Raw genomic sequence first — 18,317 nt, 5'->3', positions numbered from 1 at the left:
AAGGTTCACCTCTAAGGTTCAAAAAAGATTTTGCTCCTTCCAGTAAATTATTGAATTTGTGTATGTATCAGAAAAAAGTTTTTTATTCATGACATCAATTAAAAAAACCACAGAAGCAGAATAAGCCTGTAAAACTGAAATGAGAATTCAATACCAATTCTTCCGTTCAGTCCAACAGCCTGAACCATAATGCTGTGCTGGTACCAGAGCTTGCAGGCCTCGTGGACAGAGTTCACTGTCTGCTTCCCAATGAACATGAGAGCATGAGAAGGAAAGCAGGAATATTCTAGAACACTTGACACCATGATGGCATTTAAAAATGAGTTTGGTCATTTTTTGTTGGTTGGTTTTTTGTCTTAGTGGAGATCTCATTATCAAGAAAGTAAAGCTTTTTTTCTTTTATCAGATTGCCATGTGCTCTGGGATGACACTGCTTGAGCAGGGAGGCTGGACCAGATGATCCACTGTGGTCCCTTCCAACCTGACCCATTCTGTGATTCTGAGATTGGGTGCAGTATAAACAGTGGCATTAGCATTACTCCAAAATATCTCACTGCCATGGACAGAACTTTTAAATGGAAGTCCTTTGTCAAGGCTTTGTCACAGAATGGAGTTTCTCTTACATGTCTGCTCTGGTCCTTACCCCTTGTGGCTTTTGTTCCATAGTATGTTACTAGTTTGTACCTTGTTAGTTGTCATCTACATATTCTGTCTTAACCAATTCAATTTATATAGCACATCAATATTAAAAATTCACTTACTGTGCATTTCTGTGAGTTTACAAAAAACAACTGTTTTTTATAAATATGAAAACTAATGTAAGATCATGTCTTCTCTTTGACACAGTAGCTATGGAATAGCCACAGCAATACCCATCAAGCAAAGGTGCCAGGAGGGTATATATATACAAATCAAAATGTTTTGGTGAGTCAAAGAAACTCCTGTAGCTGAAGCAGAGAATACATACACCAAAATATGTACGCATTTACATATGTACAGCAATGTAGGAACTTGCAGAACATGGTAAAATTACAAACAGCAAGCACTTAGAGTGGACATAACAGAATTAGGGGAAGCATTGATAGCCTTTTTCCTCATGTCAAGTTCATGACAAAAATAACCCAAATAAACCCGGCACCCTCATAATTTTTAAGCCAAATGTTAACCAAACTAAATCCACAACTATGCCAGTGGCTGAAGGAAAGAGCTAGAGAGCATTTCCTTTGTTTTTTCTCCATGTTCTAACAATCAGAACAGAATTGCTTTCTATCACAAATGAAAGACAAATGGAAAAACTGATTGTGAAAGAAACCTGGAAAACAGGTTACTTAAATTTAGTGTTAGAAAGTCTCAAGGTGAAACTATTTTGATAACCACAAGCCTCTATCACAAACAAGCTCTGGATTTACTACACTGTTTTGCTCAGTTTTGTTCAGGGGTGCAATTATTTTTTTAAGGAAATTTTTTCTTATGAGCACTGAGTCTTTCCTATAAACAATGGTAATTCTCTTAGTCTTTATCAGTCATTTTCAGACATTCATATGATCATAAGCCAAAACAAAGGAACTTCAAGGCAAATTTGGCAGTAGTTTTCTCTGGGGCTTGAATCCAAAAGTCTTAACATTTTCTCAAGTATTTTTCTTCCTTCATTCCTTTTTATTCTTGGCCTTATATTGTGAGACAGATCTGCATTCAAATGTATCTGACATTACTTCCAGTTGGCAAGAATACAACAGGAAGCTTTCTCATACAAAACCCTCACCACTGGAGACTAAAGGACAGCTGGAAACATCTCATGTTTTCATTTACTTTCCATATTTACTTGCTTTTGAAAATTACCCCTGTTGTAGATTGTGTAAACAAAAACTATGGACAAGAAAAATGAACTGGATTAGATAATGCTATTATAAACAAAATCCCCAAGTTACTGCTACTCTTGTGTCTGCAGAGGAAATGATGAACAAATAAACAGATAGGACAATATCCTCTAAAAGAAAACAAAATCTGCTGAATGAAAAAGGAAAGACAATTCCAAAATATTAATCTAATTTCATAATTGTTTTTTTTCCCACTGAACCTGTTTTACCCTCTGCATTTAAATTTAGAGTTTCAAAATCAAGACTGCAGTGGGCTAACTGCCAGCTGAAAAATGAATAAGAGGCAAGAGTAAAACACTGTATCACATCGGATTATTGAAAAATACTGAAATACTGACAATTATTAATGAAGTGTTACTATTAATAGTACTAGAATCTAGCCAGGGAAGTACATTCTACAACCAATTTACCTGACTGAAAATCCATTTTAAAGGATGTCACTGCCTGTACAATGAGAAGTAATGTTTAGCAATTAAGTATAAAACATTTTTGAAGACCAGAAAGAAAAGGATAGACTTCTATGAGCTTTTTCATTATAATCTTTAGACAAAGATAAATGCAATGTTCTGGTTAAGTCCCCTCTTCTAGTCATTGACAACATAGAAAGAATTGAAAAATAATTTCTTTTTCACCTTAGAATGCCAGTTTTCCTATTTTCCCAAGGCATGCTTTAAAGTTCAATGATTAAGAATAAGGAGCCAAAGTTGGTAGTTTTATTGACCTAAGCTTTGTAAATTGTGAAATATTCAAATTGCTTGCAATCATTTTTTTAGCAGCATGACTACATAAAAAAAAAAAAACCTGCCAACTTTACATTGCCTTATCAGGGTGTGCCACTTGGTAGAAGAAAAAAAACTGCATAGAAATGTATCTGCCAATAATACTTACTCAGAAGTCACAGAACCATCTACTGGCTTGGAATCATCTGCCTTGAACTCAGTGATTCATAACCCTACTGAACAAACCCACCCGGACCCTTGGTGTGGTTCAACACATCAGGCTGGAGAGGGCTTTGAGCAACCTGATGGGGTGAAAGATGTCCCTGCATGTCCCCAGTGCCAGGCCAGTAGAGAGAGTGAAACACCCTTTTGATCACTGAAGGCCTCACCTCCCACACACAAAAGCACTTGGTAAGAGTCCCACTCATATTACTGCTGCAGGATCAGCACAGGAAACATCCACAGATGGCCTGATAGTGATCAGCGTTTTCATCATAAAATCTAGAGCCATTAGGAACACTTCCAGAAGTGGCACTTGATAATCACTTACTGTGCACAACAGAGCATCAGGTGAGTATGGGCTACCTACAGGCAGATATTTGAAAATAAATCTACAGCAACAGTAACTAAAAGTAGTCATGGGCATATAGGGGACACAGAGTGAAAAAATCCTTCCTCCCTCGACCCACCCCAGAAACCAATAAAACCCAACCAAAACTGAACAGAATCTTGTTCCTCACTGCAGGCACACAGCTTTTCTCAATACATGTGCAATAGTACACACTTCCCTATGACAAGGGAGTCTCTGCCTGAATGGCTATCTTGCTGCAGAAAGCAGTGATTAATTATATTGTGGTTGGGCAATATAAAACAGAATTGCAAGGCATTCACAGAAAAGAGTCATTAAAAGAGCAGGATATAAAGTGCAGCAGTTGGTTTATAAAAAGTAATTTTCTTTTTTTTTTTACGTAATATGCTGCCATTTTCTATTTCAGACAAAGAGAAAACAGCTGTTTCAGTCCAGACCACCAGAGCCACTGTACTTTGTCAGCACTGTGGAATGACATTCAGCTTCAAAACCTTCTGTGTTTCTTCCTTCCCAGTCATAGAGTAGGGATAAATAATTTAATCAAGTATTCATCAGGAGAGGGGAATATCCTATTAGTCTGTGACTGAATTCCTTCCCCCTCACTTCTTTGCATCTCTTAGATTTCCAGAAGTGTACATCATTCTTTTTAGCTTAGCCAAAACCACAGCCCTATGAGTTTAAAAAAAAATAAAAAATAAAATAAATTAATATCTGCAAATTCATGTACAACTTTCTAGAACTAGAAGTGAATACATACCCATTATAAACATAATGTTACAGCTTTTATAAAAGAGCCAGAAAATTCACAATGCAAAAAAACCTAGAGGAACTAAAAGGACTAGAAAGAACTAGAGGACACTAAAACACCATTTTTGGAAAAACAGTTACTAGAGACTTCTTCAATTAAACACTCATCTCCATCGAAAAGATACCAGCAAGCACACATCACCGTGATGCAGAAACCATGAAAAAGGATTTTGTGGCTAGTTGATTATATAAACACATTTACAACTCTTAAAGTACTTGCAAAGTACTAAGCTACTATCATTTGACACATTTGTCCAAAGATGGGAGGAACACTGTCCTCAACCTGACTGAGAACAGATTTTTAACAGAAAAACGTGGAGATCATCCTTATTTATTATTTTCTGAAGGCTGTAATTTTATTCCTTTCATCATTCATGAAGTAGTATCTTCACTACAAAGAAGGAGAGAACTCTGATTGAATTAGTGAAAGAACAAAGATATAACAAGATAAAAAAATAAAATATGCCTCCAGTGACCAGATGGAAGGAGAATGAAGGAAAGAAAGACAAAATAGGTGATTGTGGCTATTAGGTGCTCGAGACAAAAGGACTCTTCTTTCATTCAATTTATTTAATCTAATTTAAAAAATAATTTTTATTAGGCCACAGAAACTTCTACAAAATATTATCTCTAAAACATCTCAAATCTCTTCTTGCCTAGGACATGATTTGCCTAACAAAAAGAACTGATAATCGATATATCACTTGAAAGACGTAAATAAGATTTAAATCGTTAAGATTGTAATGGAGAATTATCATAAAAATTCTCATCGGTTTTACTTTCTTATAAATTATTTAAAAGTTGTGCAAGGCATCACTCCAATTTTGAAGCACATTTTCCCACCAAAACTGAGGGTCATATTATTAATGAAGTGAATGAGAGTAAGTCAAGAGCTCTGTTTTTAAAAAGACCTGTATAATCTTTTTAACAAGGGAAAATGTAGTAACTCCTCAAAAATACATCAGTTAACCTGCAAACAGAAAAACGAGCTTCCAAGAAACAGGATCTGAATCCAAATGTAAATTAATTAATCTATTTTTCTTAATAAAAATGGTATACAATACAGAATTCAAAATTATCTAACACAGTAGTCCACTACGTCATGTATTTACATGCCTGGAAATCTCTTGTGCAGGCTATGGAAGAAATCCAGGCTGTGTTGATCAAGACTATTGTACCTAACAGGATTGCCTACAGGGAGAGGTCCAGCAAGCTACTCACTTATATCCTACAAGACAGACCAGGAGATCAACAGAAGTTCAACACAACTCAGTACCACCACTGCTCTACACAAAAGCTGCAGCCCAAGTCTCAAAGCAGAAGTACTTTAACTGAAAAGAAACTGTCTTTTGATTGGGATAGAACAAAAAACCCAAAACTACACCGTGAAAATTCTTATGTCCCAGCCAGCAAGGGGCTCTATTCCTGGATAAGATCCCTCTGACTGCTGAACCTCAGGTCTCAATTGTCATAAAGACCTTTCAGATTTCGATGGATTTATATGGAAAGCAGTCACCTTCATGTTACCATTAATATGAGGTGATTCCAAATATTAAGTTCCTTTGTCTCCACTGGTCTTTCTATAGACGTTTGCCTAAGTAGTGCCTTCACACATTATTTTCCTCATTAAATACCACCTCAGTGTGCCAGTTGTTCGATCATCCTTCCTCCTGCCTTCATTGGCCTGCATGTATTCAAAGACAACCAATACTACAATTACTCTGTCCAGTAATTCAGCTCTCAGATAATGACCCTCTCTTTCCCCCACAAACTATCTGGGTCAGAAAAAGCCTCAAAACTTTAAAACACCCTGTGTGCCAGATGAATAAATCCTGTAAAACTTGTAGCAAATCAGAAGGTTTGGGGTTTTTTTAACATAATGCTGCAAAGCCTTTATAAACAAATTGCAGATAAACACATTCTAAATGCTTTCTTCTGTCTCATATTGTACCAATTAATCTGGCTACACATCCTAAAAACACTGAAAGAACTGCATATTTTTAAATACTTGAATTTATTTAATTTCCTTTGATGTTTTTTCTTAAATGTAAACCTTGCTGTAAGAGAAGGGTTCCCAGACAGAATCAGGGTGAAGATATAAAAGCTGAGCACACAAAAATACACCCCTTGTTGAACAACCACAATCTCCATGCTGAGCAAACGTGCAGCTCCCAGGCAGCAGGTCCCAGAGTAGCCACTGATTGATTAAGGGCAAAGAAGCACAGATCTCTACTAGGTGACACACCTTCAAAGTAAACATTTCCTCACTGGCTGGCCAGCTGCTCAGAAGGCACACACGTTTCTCATTAATATAAAGAATTTGCATGCTAACTGAGCAAGCCAGATGGTCAAGAAGCATATTCACATTAATTATTTGGGTAGTAGGAACAAAAAGCTCCTTCCTGGCTGCTGTCTGATCAAATATCAAACATTTCCTCTACACATGCAGCATGAGAACAGAACATGTGTGTCTCACCTGGGAGGGAAATCAGTGCAGTGGGTGTAGGCAGCTGGGGAGGGGGGGAACATCAGAAGGAAAGCGTGCCTATAGTAAGGGAAGTGAGGTGTGAAACAGTCAAGAATTACTAAAGAAATTGCGGAAAGAAAAAAAAATACAGCAAATGCAGGAGGAAGGGAAAGATGCAACCTTTATACAATCTGTAATAGCCTAATCTCTGGTATGTAAGTTTTTTATACAAAGTAAAAACAGTTGGGCAAAATACTTCCCAGAGATGTCATAGATATTCTAAGACATATATTACACATTCAGGAAACCTGGAGATATAATAATGAATACAATAGGATTTCATATTTCACACTTAAGGCACAAAAAAATCCCCTTATCAATTACACTGTAGCAGGATAAATCAGAATCTATAAAAGCATTGTAAAGTTATACACACTTGAAAATTAAATCAAAGTGAGTGTCAAGATTGTCCTTGTATTTGGTTATTTTTCGTCTGTAGAACATCATCACTGATTACCTACTCATTTTCATACCATGATAAAGTGTTCAGTGAATCACAACTGTCCAGAGACAAAGCCAAACGGAGTCAAACAGGCAAAGGGGTTGCTTGTTTTGTCTTTTGGTGGGGTCTTGGGAACCTGTATGTTCAAACATACAGGATAACATAGATACTGATTCTGCAAATGCATCTGAGAAAGCTATAGTTTCAAGCCAAAAAAATCCCTAGCCTAGATCTATACAACACTGGTTTCATCAACACAGTAATAACCCAAGAATCAATTAAAACATTAGATACAGAAGGGACTCCAATTTAATATATGTCACAAATACGTCACAACAGAGGCTTGCTGGAGCATTGTTGCTGTTTTTTCCTTGTCGAATTGCAGGCAAGAAAATTTCATGGTGAGATTTTCAAAGAGAGAGAGCCCAATCCTCATAGAAAACATGACAGAACATATATGGAAGTAACTGCATTAAATCTATCTTTTCACATATGAAAATACATTCAAATTTCTGTTGGGGGGAGAGGCTTTGTCTAGTATGCGACAACTGCACACAAGATGACTTAATTTTCCTTTTAAACTTCTGCTTTGATAATAAGCTTCTAGAATGGATTTCTTCCACAACTTTAAGAAAACTATTTATATTAAACTTATTACATCACAGGAGGAAATGCAATCTGTACTTAAAAATTTGAGAAAGAGTTAATCTCCTGTCTAGAAATGAACTAGTTAACAGTGACAGAAACCTTTACAAGAGGAACAAGGCAATTAATGGAAAATCTTCCCTGGTAGCAGACAGTGTGCTTTGAACATGAGTGCTTCAAGCAGTGCAATCACTCATCATTGAGGATGACTCAACCCTCTCTAAGGAGCATGACATCTGTGATTATTATTGATAAATACACCCTTGTCCTGGGCTGAGTTTACAATTTACTTCAACAGGAAAGGAAAACATTTCTGAAGATTAAATTACTCCAGTTCTGTCTCCATGTGTTCTGGATTACATACACTTGTTCAGTCCCAAAGGACATGCTGCAGAAGGCACCCAAATTAGAGTCCTGTAAAATAATTATACGAGGACACATAATCTTGAAGGATTAGATGCAGATACAGTATTTTTCTTTGGACTGGAATAAGATGAAATGTTTTCCACATTATCACAATTTATTATTAGTGAGCATGTATTAACAATAAATTATATTTACTTATATGAAGGGGAAAAAAAGTGTTTTTCAACGCTAGCTCAAAGCTTCATCCTTGTCTCAAATAAGAGAAACAAGTTTAATGATAAAATATTGAAGGCAAAAGCTGTCAATATCAGCACTGTGCTGTTGGTAATAAAACTTTAGGCTAACAAAATCTGTTTAAAAGCTCATAAAACTGTTCATGTCTTAAACTATTTATCTGCACTTAGCATTTCTTTTAATGTGTGCAGTTTTAAAATCAACAACTTGCTTTACCACTTCCATTTCTCTCCGTTAAATTTCATCTGCAAACACTGAATAATGTTTTAAATATGGAAAGGGCAACGTTTGCTTTCATGTCTCTTAGGAACAACATAAAATTATAAATGCCTAAGATTTACATGGAACTTGTATTTTCATCAAGTCTTCACTTGTGCTAAACACACCTTTAGAGAGCCAGTTAAAAAGGACAGTATTTTTAAATATGGGTAAGAAAGAAAGAAAGAAAGAAAGAAAAAAACAACAAAAAAACCCCAACAAAACAAAGAGCCTACATGAAACTATCCTCTCGCATCCCCAACACAGAGAAATGGCAGGGATGGAGTGGGGGTGAAGTGGCGGGTGACATCAAAGCCCTTGGACTGGCTAATGGCCAACATGGGCCCTGGCAAATCTTGCAGCATCTTGTGCACCTCTGGCCATCCCGAGTCTCTGTGTGATGCACACACAGAGCTCTGCCTTCCCACCCTGACACACCCTTTCCATCAGGAGCAGCAACAGCCGCTGTGTCTCTCGCTGTGAGATCAGAGCCAGCACACACCATGGATTCCTATTTGCCTACAACTGCTGTGTTTGGCAAACAATAACAACGCAGCAACTGATCAGATTCTAATAAATTTTCAGTCTGCTTAAAAGCTGAAAAATGTTTAGACACACATGCAACTGACATGAAAATGGCAGTGTCAGAACTGCCTTTCATTCCACATGAAAATTCACACCTTAACAGTGCTATGGTGCTATGCATCAAATCGTAAACATATTATACAGCAACACTAATTTTGGGGGATTTGGTGGGTGGTTTTGTTTTAGTTTAGGGGTTTTGGGGTTTTCTTTGACTGTTGTTTTTTGGGTTTGTTTTTGGGGGTTTTCTGGTTGTTGTTTGTATGGGGTTTTTTTGTTGTTAATAACTCATACACACATATTTGCTCAAGCGCAACAAGTTCAACTAGGAAAAATAAAATTATATCTACCCTTCCACAATTTAATCTTGCTTTTTGCATCCCACAGAGTAGTTTTCTTTTAAATTATAATCCAGAAACAATACGATAACTTGGCAAACAAAGAAACATTAAATACATTGGAGTCCTCAAGCTAAACAGCGAAATCCGATTTTACAAAAGGAGGGGGTACTGAAATTAATTCATTAATTGTTGTGACTAAAAGCTTCCTTTTCATAAATCACCACACACTTTCGTGTAAGTATTGTTCCCATCATTTATTTTCTTATCAAGACTTTTTTTTTTTTTTTGAGGCTGAAGCACTGCCACTCATGGGAAGCACAAAGTGCACTTGTATAAACGACTACTCCACGTATAAGTCACGACAAACCAATTTGGTTGAACAAAATAACTTTTCTGCACCTGAACTATAAACTGGAATCACAGAAGTTTAGAGTTAAGGAAACAGGTGCATAAGAAGAACGTAATGCATTGATGTTAACTCTCTACAAGAATACTCAGCAGACAAGGCAGCCCGAGAGGAGATTCTGCTCTTCTTCCTGCTGCTCTCTCCTCTGCGCTTCTTCCATCTTTCCACAGATGTGGTCACCACTGCTTAGCAACCACGGGGACAGGATGACAGAGGAAAATCCTCCATCTAGAGCTCACCCTGCTCCACCTACACGGCAGCAAACTACATTTCACAGGAGACTAGGAATAATATGTTTTCTTTGTTACCGCAGAGGTACCAAGTGGGACCGCATGGGTAGCTTCATGTGAGACGCATTTGCTTTCCTTGGTGGGTGCACAGGAAAGAACTTAACAAGCTGGAGAAGAACCTGAAACTTGTCGGTAAAGCAGCTCCCCAGATACTAATGCCAGGTAAATAAATACATTAATAAATATAAGAAAAAAAAAAGAAAAAGAAAAAAGAGAAAGCTCCGATACCGCAGGGATGAGAAAGAGAAAAGCGAAGCCAAGAGACTCAACCGAATACCCTACCTACTTTTACTCAAGTGCTCCAGCCGAGCTCCAGGGAGAGCCCAGGCAGCTTAGACCCAAGTCCAGACAAGACCCCGCGACCCGGCGGGCGGACAGGCGGCACTCACCTCTCCCATGCCACAGGTCGGTGCCGTCTGCGCTCCGCGCACCCCGCGCCGCTCCCCGCCAGCCCCGCCCGGCCCCGCCCGGAGCGGCCCCGCCTCAGCGGCACAGCGCCCCCTCGCGGAGCCCGCGGGCGTGCGGCCGCCAGCGCGGAGCGCAGGGAGCGCGCACGGAGCGCGCCGCCGGTAAGCCGCTACAGGCGGGATGCTGCTGCCGCCGCCGGTAAGCCGCTACAGGCGGGATGCTGCTGCCGCCGGCCAGACAGAAACGGGAGAGCTGGACAGCGCATTTCCTCCGGACAGCCATCCCGCGGCCGCCCGCCCCGACCTGCAGTCCCACGGGGAGCCAGAGCGGGGTCCGACCGCCGCCGGGGGCTGCGCCGTGGGCTGGGGGTGACGCCCGCCGCCCGGGACAGGCGGAGGCGGCGGCGGGGAGCAGGGGCGGGGTAGCGCCGGGACGATGGAGATACGGCCCGATCCTGCCCGCAGCCCTCCCGTCCGCTCCCGCTGCCGGCGCCCCTTCCCCTGGCGCGTGTGGGTCGGTTCCAGTAAGCGCAAAGCCACGCTCCCCTCTGCTACTCATTCACGTCCAACGCTAAACGGGTTTCCGAGAGGAAGTCATGGTGTCTTTGGCTGTAATTCAAAGTAGTAACATAATACATTTGTCTTATGAGATTTTACAACCATTTATGTACGTTTTTTTCTACTGATGACTAACTCTAATACCGTCTGAATCTCTTGGAAATCTGCAGAGAAAAACAAGCTTTAGATTGCAGGTCATGAGAGAAGAGGTGTAGTTTTATGTGATACATTACTCAATTAAGTGTCTCAGCGGAGTTACATTCTTGTTTAGAGAATAAATATGTCTCTCTTGCTTTTGGATGTGACAACAGACAATAATTTAGGGGGGAATCAGCACTGGAAGAACACTAAGTGTAAGAACCATAGAGCATCGTGTTTACAATGTGTATCTAAACCCCTTACAGATCACTAGCTGCAACTAAAGCCACAGCTAAGCCCAAGTTAAAATGCTTAGTCCTTAAGGTAGAGTCCTTAAGGTAAGCCTACCACTGCTCCCCAGCACTTTTCACAATCAGTGCTTCCGATTCCTGAAGCCCTCCTGCTGTGGCGTGGGCATATTGTCTGCATCGATTCCCTGGTTCCAATGTTCATAAAGCTTTGGTGCATCTTGAGGGCTGTATAAATAGGTCATCGCTGTAGGTTTTGTCTGTGGTCATAGTGTAAGACATAAAAGTCACTGGAAATACCTTGAATTCCCTGCTGCTACAGAGCAGGGAAGGGCAACATAAGATTGTCTTGACAACAGAGTATGAAAAGTCTATATATACCATATCTGTCAAAACAGATTTCTAATTCTGTAATACCAATTGTTTTTCCAATATTTAGAAATAATATTCACCTCCATTAGAACAACAAATTATCAAAACTCACAAGCATATTTGAAAATGTTCTTATGTGATCTGATTTCTGTGCTCATGTTTTCTTACCCAAAATCTCACTTTTCTTGATGCAGCACTAGCATACCATGACAGGGAGGAGGAGATGCTAAGACAGCATTTTCCCCTTCACTTCTATTATTTTAGCAGAGGCAGCAGCTCACAAGTTTCTATAGCACACTAAAGCCGTTTCCCCATTACCTGATTTGGAAGCAGAACCTAGCCACATGGAACCTCCTTGAAACAGTATCCATACTATTCCTGACTGGCTGCAAGGAACCAGCTCCTTGAGTACACCCATTTAAATTAAAATAAAAAAGGCACTAATTCCACAGTATTGTTACTGTAACACTATTTGATAACATATATCCTAATAAGCCTTACAGGAGGCACCTGATTTCGGTGACTACAAATGAAATCCTTTAGATTTCAAACTGCATGCATTTCAAAGTGAAGGTTAAACTGAAAGAGATCACATGCAGAAGAAAATTTTATTTTTTCCTCATTTCTCAAAACTCAACCCAAATAAAGGGAGTTTTCCCCTTTTTCAATATTGTTTTGTTATTTCCAATTTTTTCCAATTTTTTCTTTTGTGCATCATTTCCACATTTTAATGATGATGCACAATTACTTTCTGAATGCCTTGTCTATGTTGAAACCTGTAATATTTCCGTATATATTAATGGAATAGTCATGTCTGTCTTAGGGACAGACAGCCCTGTGATATTCTATAGAATGAATATTATGTAGTCAGCAAATAATGACGGCGCTTTTAAAATTAATATGCATTTTACAACCAATAGATTTTCATACAACACAGAATACTAAATTATTACTAAATATGTAATTTGTTATATTAAATTGAAATAGGTCATTCAAAAGCATCCCTACACAGCAGTCCTGTTTTTCATCTGTTTATATAAAAACACCTACTGCAATTCATTACTTGGCTGCAATAATCAATACTAGAGTTGACAGACAATGAGTACACTACAGTTACTTTACTTATTTGGTCTCTGGTTTGACAAAGTTTTAATGATGCACAATACTATAATAATAACAATAACAATGAAACCACCATTATTACTAGGACCATAACTGTAGTTGCAAGCTAATAAGTGAAAAGTGATGGGGTTTACCTGCTGGTACAACCTGCTTCCAAGGGAGAAGAGTTAATTGCAATATTCAATATGATAGCACCACTCAGTGTTCGAAATGGATATGGCATTGTAATCGTACATTTCTTAACAGCTGCATTTGCAACCTGAAAAAGCCAGCGATGACACTATTTATAACCTCATTAATCCTATCCTATATGTGAGAGAAGTAAAGTATGGATACAAATGTGCTGAATACAAAGATATTGGAAGAAAAATGTTTAGTCCTTTAGTTTCATTTCTACTTTGCTACTTACAATAGATCATCCTGCAGAACAGAAAAGACTTACCCTCTGCCCACGGCTCCCACTGAAGAACATTATGCCATCTAATCTGCTAACTTTTTATTCATGAACATGATCAGCATGGAGATGGTCAATAATTGGTTTCAGAAAGTCTTGGCTTGGCATTCAGCCATGTTAAAGTCACAATGCTTGTATTAATGTCATGGTGTTCTCACAAGGATTGGATATCTGGGAAATTAAAATTATCCTATTTTCTTCTCCAGCAATCCTTTTTTCTGTCAGTAATGAAATATTGCTGTCTCAGGACTGCTTCACTGATGTCTCTGCAGTGCACCAAGATCAGCGACTTGCTCAACAGTCTGAAAGAAATTTTCATTGGAATTTTTTAACATGTATTTATTTTAATCTACCTTTCCTCTTAATTAGTAGTTTTGATTTTTTTCTATAAAAATTGCAACACCAGACTTTACTACTGACATTGTGCAGTTAGGTGTTTCTTTCTGGCATTATATTATATCTATCTTCTCCTGACTTTTCTTTACCATATCATCTGTATTTTAAGATAAGCCATTTGTGAGATGTTTCTTGATGAAATGAGTCAATATTATCACAGACAATACATGTTCCAAAATACATAGTATGTAAATAATTATCCATAAAGCCAAAAGCACAGTGTTCTGAAGTGCTGTTTCACCAAACTGCTCATTAATTGCAGAAAGTAATGTGTTCCCCTGTGTGATTCCTCTGCTCTTCCATTGTATATCTACCACTGACTTGAACTAAAGAAATAGTGGACTATTATCAGTGACATATTAAGATCTTTTAAAATCTGCTAATGAACTAAAATGTGGCTATGAAATTATCTAACTAAAAAAACATAAAATTGAAAAAATAAGCAGCAGTCAAAATTTCCAATTACAAATTTTCCTATAGTACACCCATTCCAAAGCAATGTAGAAGAAAATGATTATTTTTAAAACATTTTTTATATTGCTTGGTGTTTGGTTTCAATATAAGTGGCTAAGCCAACACTGAAGAGAGATCAAACTAAGGATTTAGTGCAAAACATCACTGGATAGCTTGTTGCTTGCAACATTTGATTATTGATTTTACTTTTGAAACACATTCTTTTGCCATTTCACAATAAAACAAGATGAAGCAAAGTGGATGGGAAAATGTATTTTGCAGAAAAATGTATTTTGTTTAAACCTTAGGTAAGCAATTCATTTGCACACTAGTATCTAAACAAATCTGCTTAATTTTGAATATTAATAGAAATATTAATACAGTATTTCAGTATCATAACAGATTCGTTTGTCCTGCAGGAGAACATCAAATCTCACCTGAATGCGACATGGATTTTGCATATATCTTTCCAGTCACATAATCCTGAGTTGTCCAGAAGAAAAATCCTCTGCATTGCTGTGTATGTCTGTGATGTCTGTTGCATCTGAGAAGATGGAATATAAAATATAGAAAAGTGTGGTGAGGTTAAAAATATTATTAGCATTTTAATTGTCATTTTGTAAGTACTTTTAGAATAGAAAGTAAACAAAGAAACATATATTTAATAATAAGTAAGTTTTTACTATGAAATCAAGAAAATATTTTTACTCATAAAATGGGTTTGTAGAAATCTCCATTTCACAGCCACATCAATGTATTTATCTCATTTTCCAACATGAAAACACACACAGTAATGCAGATGAAGTTGGATATATTTACATATATGAAATACATATCTGTATTCTGACTTAAAACCCACATAAGTGTTAATAAATTAATATTGAAAATTAATGTGGGCAGAGATTAGGTGCTTTTCAAAATGTATTCATTTAAATCAAGTCTTACCCTAGCCACTGACATTGATTGTCTTCTTCATATATGTTGACTAATTTTTGTCTCCATCAGTTTTATTTGTACTTGCATAATTTATACTTGAAATTGAAAGAGAAATTTGTTATTGAAACCAAAAGCAAAACTATAAAGAGAAAGATTTTCAAAGTACCATAATATGAAGAAACAAAATTATTACTTCAAAGAAAGTATCTATTTTCTAAATGAAACATTTTGTTACCTGCCTACCTGTTGTAGTTATCGTGCCCACTGTGTTGTTTTGTAACCAAGTCTGGGAAGCCCACTAAAAATCTTGGAATCAGCAGGACTGTGTGCTCACAGTTTCCGTAAGAGGGCACCCTCGCCTCACCCACACGGTATTTTAAGAAAATCTGTCTGACAGCTTTAGCAGGGAAGGAAACCCTCTGGAGAGAACAGTGAGAGGAAAAGTTACCAAATGCCCCATCCCTGGCAGTGTTCAAGGCCAGGCTGGATGGGGCTCTGACCTGGTCTAGTGGGAGGTGTCCCTGCTAATATTTATAATTCTAAGACCATCACCTGTTCTAGACTCCTTGATAAATTTCCTTCTTGCTCTAGGAATACAAAATAACTAGCTGGGGCTCTTCTTTCAGCACCAAAAATAAGTAAGGAATTTTGAGTACTGTAAGAGCATTTAAAATAGGAAAATACATCTACGATGAGTAAGACCAGCAGCAATTGACACCCAAGACTCAAAAATTTGTAATAGATGACATACTGTATTTGGTTTCCTTCTGTATATTTTGCTTCCATCATTATCCTTGTTACACCTTTGTTAAAAAATATGACTATTAACACCTGGTAGACAACCACATGGGTAATACAGTATTTACATTAAAAGGACAAAAATACTAGTAGTCTAAGAAACATACAACTATTATTACTAAAAATAACAAATTATTTATTAAATGCTGTGGGATTTTTTCCCTTTTCCTCAAGAACGTGGAAAACACTTGGGTTACCCGTGAGGCCAAAAAACAGCAATTGATAATGTACTTCATTTACTTCCTGTACTTTTAGGAAGTACATTTACTTCATGTACTTCCACAGAGCTCTTATTTGTCTTGCAAGGCATTGGACTGATTTTCCTGAAGATGGAAAACTCTGATTTACAGCAAAGAAGCTTTCCTTATCTCCAGGATAAGGGGGGACTTGGGCAGACAGATTGTTCAGTCTCAATACTTACTCATTCAAATACTTACTCATTACTCAGATCAAAGACATAAATGGTGATGATGCTTTGTGTGCCCACTGGAAGCTGACCTGCACTGAAAAGGCAGTGGCACTACATCTCAGTGCAGCAGCAAGTTGCAGCAATTATCCCATCTATCTTTAATGTTACCTTGAGTGCTTCCATGTGTGCATTATAGCTGACAGGAGTATAACAACAGGGCCATAAAGAGATTGTCAGCAATCATAAAAAGCTGAATTTGACCTACTTATCCAGAGATGAGTAGCATCTTATTTTCAAGCAGCAGAGGTGGATTATACACCTTATCTATACAAACATGAAAGGTAAAAGTAGAATTTGACAGGTGAACTGAAAGGACTGCTATAGAATTTGAATTTGGAGGAAGGTGAGAGAATGAAGACAGGGAAGATATAGCCCCTGTCTTGGCTTATGCCTTTCCTCTTTCCACACTGAACATTCAAAATTCTCACTTAGTTTCACTCAGTTCAGGCAGTAGGACAGGAAGCCATATGGCAAGGGATTGGTTAAATAGTGCCTGTGGGGCTTTACTAGTATAGCATCTACCAAATACGAACTTGATCTTCTTTTAGGAGCCTGTCAGGTATACCATATTCCATATTGACATGACTGTTTATTCTTATCACACCCCTACACAACTCACATTGATGGCATAATCATTCTCATTCCAACAAGGTTAAAATACAGTGGAGATATTTTTGTTTGTTTGTTGCACAGATTATTCCAGCCCATCCAATATTATCAAACCAGAGTACTAACTTTCATATAACAGACCTAAACTTCCATATGTAGAGCCTCTCTCCTTGCTTTTAGGAATGCTCAGCAACTGGAAAGCCTGACAAGAGCCCTCACTTACTGTTAAACTGGTCTCACACTTTCAGAGAGAAGCATACGAATAGATGGAAAGCAGACTCACAGGTCATGAGACAAAGAGGGTTCCCACATTAAAGAAAACAGGTGCAACCAAGTCTGTTTTATAAATGGATTACACTTTTAAAGGCTTGTGTTTAGGACACCTGGGAGCTCTTTTGAGTTTTCCGCCAGTAATTGCAAGATGAAAGTCTTGGGGAAACTTAATGAGACACTATTTCTTAGCAGTCACTCTCCAGCAGGAATTTTCTTTCTAGTAAGGGCTTTCTAGGCTAGCTTTTGTTTCAGACGCTGAAGCCAAACAGAAAAATAAATGGAACATTTGTGTTATGAGGACAGTTAGATCCTCACAGGGGATTGTTCTGTTGCTGGAGAGCCTGAGCATCTAGATTAATATCAAAGGATTATGATTGCCGAAATACAGTTAGCTGAAAACAGATCCTTTTTCTATTTTTTTTTCTTTCTTTTCCTGTGCAGAAAGATGCATTCAAGAATTCTGAACAAAACAGCACTTTGATCTGCTTTGCGGACTTCTGTCACACACAAATCAGAGAGTTCCTGGTACTAGAAGATAAATTTCTGATGAGTGAAATTGCATTATTTTCACAGATAAAATTATACACAGTTATAAGAAAATTAATGATGAGTAATTTGAGTATCATTTACTCATGAGTAAAATAAGTATCATCATGCTTTCAATACAGCGTGAGTAGATGATTGCATCATGAAAGAAAGAACAAGTTGCAGTACTTTGTCAGAAGGAAAACTCTAAGTTTGAGGGGGCAACCAGAAGGAGGACTGGAAGGAAAATCAAAGAATAACACACAATTTTTTTGGTAGAAAACAGAAGATGTGAGGAGAAAAAAAAATCCACGTAATTGAGAGCCTTTTAGCTCAAGATTACTTCAAAATATATCTGGTCACATTGTTCAAATTCCATTCTTCTGGGAAGGTTTTCACTCTGAATCAAAACGAAAACCCAGAAATTGTAAAGCTCCCCACGGGTATGAAATTTAGTCTGTCTCATTTTGTTTCAT

At 37.9% G+C, this 18,317-nt stretch overlaps 2 protein-coding genes across 10 annotated transcripts in view; one reads left to right on the top strand and one right to left on the bottom strand.

The window, feature by feature from the left end:
- LOC148223207 (uncharacterized) overlaps positions 1–9,668 on the top strand; it is an 89,307-nt gene extending 79,639 nt beyond the window's left edge. For 3 of the 5 annotated variants that reach the window (XR_015804882.1, XR_015804881.1, XR_015804880.1), the window contains one exon: positions 407–9,668. Coding sequence is in view for 1 of the 5 variants with exons in the window: in XM_088168110.1 (XP_088024236.1) it covers positions 5,128–5,436 (309 nt within the window). In the remaining 4 variants the exon portion in view is untranslated. The remainder of the gene's footprint in view (positions 1–406) is intronic. The other 2 variants (XR_015804883.1, XM_088168110.1) reach the window with 1 other exon arrangement.
- LOC106855888 (sodium channel protein type 2 subunit alpha-like) overlaps positions 1–14,775 on the bottom strand; it is a 67,452-nt gene extending 52,677 nt beyond the window's left edge. For 4 of the 5 annotated variants that reach the window (XM_088168104.1, XM_088168108.1, XM_088168107.1 and 1 more), the window contains exon 1: positions 10,473–10,539. The gene's annotated coding sequence lies outside the window, so the exon portion shown is untranslated. Of the gene's footprint in view, positions 1–10,472; positions 10,540–14,668 lie in introns of those variants that run through there. The other variant, XM_088168105.1, reaches the window with a different exon arrangement.
- Positions 14,776–18,317: the final 3,542 nt, after the last annotated feature.

This window comes from Sturnus vulgaris, chromosome 7, assembly GCF_052056855.1.
Source record: "Sturnus vulgaris isolate bStuVul1 chromosome 7, bStuVul1.hap1, whole genome shotgun sequence".
NCBI lineage: Eukaryota > Metazoa > Chordata > Aves > Passeriformes > Sturnidae > Sturnus > Sturnus vulgaris.
This window is presented reverse-complemented; position numbering and strand designations above follow the sequence as displayed.